Source organism: Buceros rhinoceros, unplaced genomic scaffold, assembly GCF_000710305.1.
Source record: "Buceros rhinoceros silvestris isolate BGI_N320 unplaced genomic scaffold, ASM71030v1 scaffold23074, whole genome shotgun sequence".
In the NCBI taxonomy this organism is placed as follows: Eukaryota; Metazoa; Chordata; class Aves; order Bucerotiformes; family Bucerotidae; genus Buceros; species Buceros rhinoceros.
The window spans coordinates 1-6,598 of NW_010406810.1; the positions used below are offsets into that span (position 1 = coordinate 1).

At 43.7% G+C, this 6,598-nt stretch overlaps 1 protein-coding gene across 1 annotated transcript in view; it reads right to left on the minus strand.

The window, feature by feature from the left end:
* Positions 1–5,432: 5,432 nt before the first annotated feature.
* NDST3 (N-deacetylase/N-sulfotransferase (heparan glucosaminyl) 3) overlaps positions 5,433–6,598 on the minus strand; it is a 55,393-nt gene continuing 54,227 nt past the window's right edge. The window contains exon 13 of the mRNA XM_010134268.1: positions 5,433–5,552. Within this exon, the coding sequence (XP_010132570.1) occupies positions 5,433–5,552 (120 nt within the window). The remainder of the gene's footprint in view (positions 5,553–6,598) is intronic.

Below are 6,598 nucleotides of genomic sequence, written 5' to 3' on the forward strand. Positions count from 1 at the left end.
CACAGGCAGCACCTCAGAGGCGAGTCCGTACCCTGTGCACGGGTCTGTGGGGAACACAAGGCAGGTGACTTTGGCTGTTGCGGGCCAATGCCACTGTTACTACAGCAACAGCTCTCCCGGGCCCCCAGACATCTGAGCAACGACCTGGAAGGAGGTTCTAGGGATGCAGGATCAGTTTCTGCTCCCAAGTGCTAAGTGAGAAGACAAGAGGAAAGTGCCTCAAGCTGCATCAGGGGAGATTCAGGTTGGACGTTAGGAAAACTTTCTTTACAGAGAGGGTTGTCAGGCATTGGAGCAGGCTGCCCCGGGAGGTGGTGGGGTCTCCATCCCTGGAAGGATTTAACAGACAAGCATCTTTAGTATCAGTATACTAAAGAGGTATATATACACTATTAGGTTGGATATTAGGGAAAAATTCTTTACAGAAAGGGTTGTAAAGCATTGGAAGAGGCTGCCCAGGGCAGTGCTGGAGTCTCCATCCCTGGAAGTATTTAACAGACGAGTAGATGTGGTGCTGAGGGACATGGTTTAGGGACGCTGGCAGTGCAGGGTGAACGGTTGGACTCGATGATGTTAAAGGTCCCTTTCAACCAGATGATTCTGTGATTCTGTGAATTAGAAGTACGTGAGCCTGACTTCCCATCGGAATTCCTCAAGAGAAAGAGAGGATCAGAGCAGAAAAAGGGAAGAAACAGAACCGTGTGTTAAAACGGAAGGAGGGAAGTAACCTGACAGAAGACAAAGCGGTGCAGACTCGGGCTCCTACACCCTGGTCAAAGCTGTCTCTAATTTGTCTCAATTCCTGCTCCATGCGGGTTCCTCCGGCCCCTGGGCTCAGCTGTGAGTTACTTTCCTGTTCCTGTGATCTGTCCTTTGATGCTGACTGTCGCGCGTTCTTCATCCATCCATGTGGTCCACAGAGACAAAAAAAGTCACTGGCCTTTGAGCTCTAAGGATCTGGGGGCTGGAAAAACTGCAAAGACACAGTAAAGGAAAGCAGGCAGAGGTCAGGCAGGTGTTACTCGCAGCAAGGATCTCTTCCCTTTGCTTGACCATTCCACTTTTGTTACTCTTAGAGATTATAGAGATCTGTGTTATCAAAGAAGCTTAGACCTCTATAAACGACAGACTGCATCACTGCTCTACAGCAAAGGGGGTGTTTGGTTAACACGGGTTTCCCATTTTCCACATCTCTCGGAAGGTATTGAGCAGCTTTTGCCCAGCTACAGAGCACACTTGTCCACCCTGTTCTGAATTTGTTACCTCTCAATTTTCCGGTGGATGTTTGTACCATCTTTAGAGGTTTCTTCTAAGAAAGATTTCCTCACGTCTGCGTCGGCTTATGCACTGGCACAGCTACTGAATCCCCACGGCGAGTAATTTCACTCAAGTTTGCTTGTCATCTTAAAAACAGCAGCTCTGCAAGTGTTTCTATAGCACACGAGCAATTTCTGGCACAAGAAATAAAACGTCAACAGGAAGCAAAAGCAGTAAAACGAGCAGCTGCATCAAGCAGTAATATCCACTCACAGAAGTAAGCAATACTTTTCATTTCTGAAAACCTTTCAGGCTGCTCCTGCGCTCCCGGACTGTGCCGTAGCTTACTGTCAAACTGCGCTGCCTGCTAACAAACCTGGAAAAGGACATCTTCTGTGAACAGAGAAATCATTTCCACACAGCACGACATTTTCTTATCAGAGTTTATTGTTGCACTTCAGATACCATGCCACTATCAGAATAATATCTATTTTTTATTTTAAAAAACTTCTGAGAAAAATGTTTCCAGCAATTTTCATTCAATGTGAATGACAAGTGTATTACATCTATAAACACTGAAATATCTATTTAATTTCTTCCTGAGGAAGTTTCACATTTTTTAAGCAATGAAAAAGGATATTCTGTACAAGAGTCTGCAAGTCATGGAAACGAATTCCTTCTGCGCAAGTGGAACTGGGGAAGTTTCAGTATTTTCAGGAATGTTTGCTCAAACAACTCAGTGGTTTCGTATCAGGCTCTGTGTTTACACCCCCCGAGGGGGTGTCACTACAACCATACACTGATTTTTCATGGCACGGATGTCTGCAGAAAGCAGCTTCCAGAGTCACGTTGATGACAACCTAATCACATCGCCAGGCGCTCATTACAGAACCTGCTTGAGCAGTTCTCTGCCAGGGCACCTGAAGCCACGGCTGCTCTGCCAACCACGAGAAAACATGGGACTGTGGCGAGCAAACACAAACGCGTTGTACCGAGCCCGTGTTCTCTCAGAGCGCGGCCAGCCTGTCCCTGGCCATCAGACGCTGACTGTCACTAAGCTGGGAACAGGAGGGGTTAAATTTGCCAGACACGTCATGGTGTGTGAGACTGGCTCACTCAGCTGGGCTCTGTGCGTCCTGCGATCCAGCTGTTCTCTGCCTGCTCTGCCCAGACTCTTCACTCCTCACCACGCTGACGGCACATTACAGTCACTCGGCTGCTTAAAGTCTCCTGTTGAATGTCAGAACACATTGAACTAGAAAGTTCCAGAGAAAAAAAAAGGTGGCATCATACCGTCCTTGCATGAACAAGTGATAAGTGACCGTCAGAGCGTCAGAACGCCAAGTGCCCCAGCAGTTTGCCATGACTCCTCCACTGCTCCTGTGTCCGACACACAAAGCTCATTCCGCGGCGCATTTTCAAAAGGTCAGCCTCATCTCAACAGGAGCTCAGACTTACCCTGATTCAAGATCACAGCCTTTCTGATGCACAGTCCCAGGTCCAAAAGGTTTGGTTTGTTCATAGTATTGACTCAGGTAAAGCTACCACAGGAATCCACTGAAGATATCACTAGGAACGAACTCATTTTGTTGCCAGTTCCCTCCCTTAGCGGGAGAGTTCGACCCTGCCGTTTTCCTCACCGGGACTTGAGGGTCACCTCCTTCCTGGAGGATGAGCTTTTTGTTTAGCTGCCAAACCAAGCCCACTCCACCCAGGCCAGGGCCGTGCGTGCGAGGGGCTTACCCTCCCAGTGCCTCACGGTGGCTGCTGCTGGGCTCTCTCACCGGATCACCCACAATCGCAGCAGGCTCCTTGCCAAACCGCAGAGAGGACTTCCCAGAAGCAATTCACAGATCTGAGACCCTGTCTGCTGGAAGATTTCCGGAGGGGCAGTGTGACCAACGTGCACGTTCCCAGCGCCACTCTGTCCTTGACTGCCCACTCGTTCTCATTCTGAGAGGGCCTTGATTTCCCAGAGAAAGGAGTCAAGAAAGCGAGTTCTTGAAAGCGAAGACTGAACTATCGAAGTGGCGGAAGCCCGTTCCTCCTGCGCGTAGCAGGCACTCAGCTAGGGTGCAGAGGGTCCTCTCACCACGAAGACCCACGGTTTGTCCTGTTGTCTTCTATTTTGTAATTGCTGCACTGAAGAACACGGAGTGTGCAGTTACTGCTGATTTTCAAAAAATGTTCTGAGTGATGTTATATCAGGTTATATCAAGGATAAAATTAATCATGCCAGGATGAAATCCCCGGGTATTTTCTCCAGCTATTCAATTTAGTTGTAACAGATCCATAAAGACGCTTGCAGGACGCATGAGCTGTCCATAGCATGCAGCGTATTTGCTTTTACAGATGTTCAGAATCCAAAGCGTTTCTTTTATCAAATAAGTATTTTATGACAAGTCAGCTTTTGGGATGAATCCATATAACAGTAAATATCTAAAGTGAAATGAAAATTCTCATTCTGTCTAATAAATAATAAAGATGTTCATCTTAAAAAATGTCTACTCTAGTAGGTCCTCGTCATTAATCATGCATATTCCCTTAGCAGAGATGTGCTGCATAAAGAATATTGTTATATACAGCAAATTTGTCTAGATTTTTTCTTTACAGGCCTATCAAAACCACATATTACATAGACAAAAATCAATAAATAATAAAGATTACCAGTTAGAGGTACAGTAAGGATCTCAACATCTGTTTTCTATTCAGGAAATTACAGACTGGTTTCCATTCCATTACCTTGAAAGTTAAATTATATGATTACATAAAATGTAAAACAGCACTGAGACATGGGAAGTTTTCCCACCATTTGATGCATGTTTTTAACTACTCGCCCTAAAACCAATCATGGTAACATTACAGAGCTACGGTAAAAAGCCTTGCATTAGGTACTGCAGTTCTCTTGGGTTTTCACTACCTCTTCATGCCTTTAGAAACACTCGGAGCCAAAGTTCCGTGCAGAAGCGTTAAGGCCACATTCAGTTCAAATTTTCACTGATCCTCTTTCTCAATTTTAAAGTATTATTAAGTAGACTTTATCTCACATCTAAACTGACACATTGTGAGGTCTGTCACTGAAATGCATCACATAAATGTCAGGCTGGGTATTTGTGCTTTCCATCATCAGAGTGTAACTTTTTACCATGATTACACACTGTGGGGTTTTTTTTTCCCCCATAAGCTTATTCCTAATATATAATATCGAACACATTTAAAACGTCTGGGACCAGAACAAGTATTTTCATCTGGAAATCTGACAGATTTTTGCAGCAGACATAAACTGAAGGTTTCTGAAAGATGCTACAATTTTGATCAGGTTGAGGCATTTTGGAATACAGAACGCATAGACTGAAGGCAAATAAATAAAGAAAAAAAGAGCGGTGCAAATTAAGGCAGTCTCAGTATGGATCTGTTTCTGCTCATTATGAGTTTTTAATTCATTTCAGTGGCGTCACTTCTGATTCACAGCAATCTAAGTCCGGAGCGCGGTATCTGCATCTGGCTGCTCAGAGACAGCCTGTTCATTGCACTGCTTGTTTGGTTCACAAGTGGTGTAAAGTTTTTTGTGGTTTTGGCCTTTTTTCTACACTGCTTTTGCCTGTGGTTTCCAGATTGTGCTCCGTGTATTTTGTGGCTGTGCACAGCTAAATCATATGATAACTGTACTCCTCACCCGTGTTAGTAAGTACTTTGGGTATTAGCAAGATGATTCCAAAGGCAGAAGCACACCTGGCATTTTGTGCGACATGAAGTTATTTTATGCAAGACAATAATCAAACAGTAAGAAAATCTGTCAGCGTCTAACAATGGGCTACAAAACCGAAGAGAGATACAATACTTTTAAACCCATGTATAAAAATGTAAATATTTACCATGAAATTGGGAAGGACACGTATCTCTGAAGCTTATACCAGTTGCAAGTAACTTCCACATATGTGCACAGCAGTCCACAAGTCCACAGGCCCAGAATGGTTATGAGAAAGACTGGGCCCACCAGAGCTCTAAGAAACACATGTATTTTCACAATCCACATGCCAGCACATGGAAACAGTTCCTGTCTTTTACTCTGTTCTGAAGAGGTATATCCTGCATGACCTTCTGGTAGCTACCGGAGGCTTTAGGTATGATGACTGAAGTGTGGAAAAGAGATTTCAAAAAGCCTTTTTCCAGTGCTATCTCACTTTCTGTAGCTCCTGTCTCAGCCATGACGGCAGGGGCTGTCCCAGTTTGTGTAGGAGTTTTGACAGTTCCACATTGTGATCTCTGTAGTAGCTTGACAGAAAAGCCCTGCACTGATGGATACAAAAGGAGATATTTTTATTTAATAAAGTGTTGCACTCCAGATGCTGTGACTTTCAGGTTTCAAAGTTTGGTTTACCTGTCAAAACTTCACCCTCTTACGCAATTGATACGGTTTTATGTTATCTACTGCATGCAAGTTCAGGGTTTTCAGGTAGGAGCTGAACTGTAAACGGTGATTTCAGAGAAACAAAGCTTGTCCAGAATGAACTCATGTAAATTAAGGATTGCACTGAAGCTGATGCAGTTACTTTGAATTTACTGAAGCGTGATTGGAATCAAAGCTTCTAAATATCCTTGTATGTAGGCTTGTATGGATTAGCAACCCCATTGTCAGAAGCACTTAAGAGTTGAAAAATACAACAATAAACAAACACAGTCTTCTCTTATCTCTGTCCCAAAGCCTTCTCACCCAATGATTTTCTATCAGTATGATTCTATTGATGGAAAATTATTTAAAATTTGAGTACTGTGAGAAACAAACCCCAGCTTACTCACCACATGAATACTGACTGCTGTTAGACTGTAAGTTTTCATTTGCGTTTTAGTCAGGCCAAATGAAGTGGGAACACAGAACAGAATAAACATAGGAGTTCACAGGTAAAACAGGAGACTAAACTGACCTTGGGTACAGTCTGCAGCATTTGATCTGGTGGAAATATCTTCATTTGAGCATTTGTTTGGGGAAGGTATTTATAAAATTCATAGAAACAGAACCTAACCTCTCTTAAAACTGGGTTGTCTGAGAGCCTGCATTACTTGTCATGGTCTAACTACTCTCAGAGACAGGGACCCAAATACGCCCAACTGATCACGACTGAGAAAAGGCCATGCACTGTGGAGTCTTCAGTGGAGTGCTTAAGTCACTTAGGTAGAGGTGACAGCTTTCCAGGTGAATTTCAGGGGTGCCAAGTTTATTCTTCTAAGAGGTGACAAGTTTTCAAAATTGTTTTTTTTAATGACTTAAATTCTTCACATTTGAAATAAAGAATGAAAAAGTCTATGCACTCCACAGCTATCTTAAATGTCTCATTTGTAG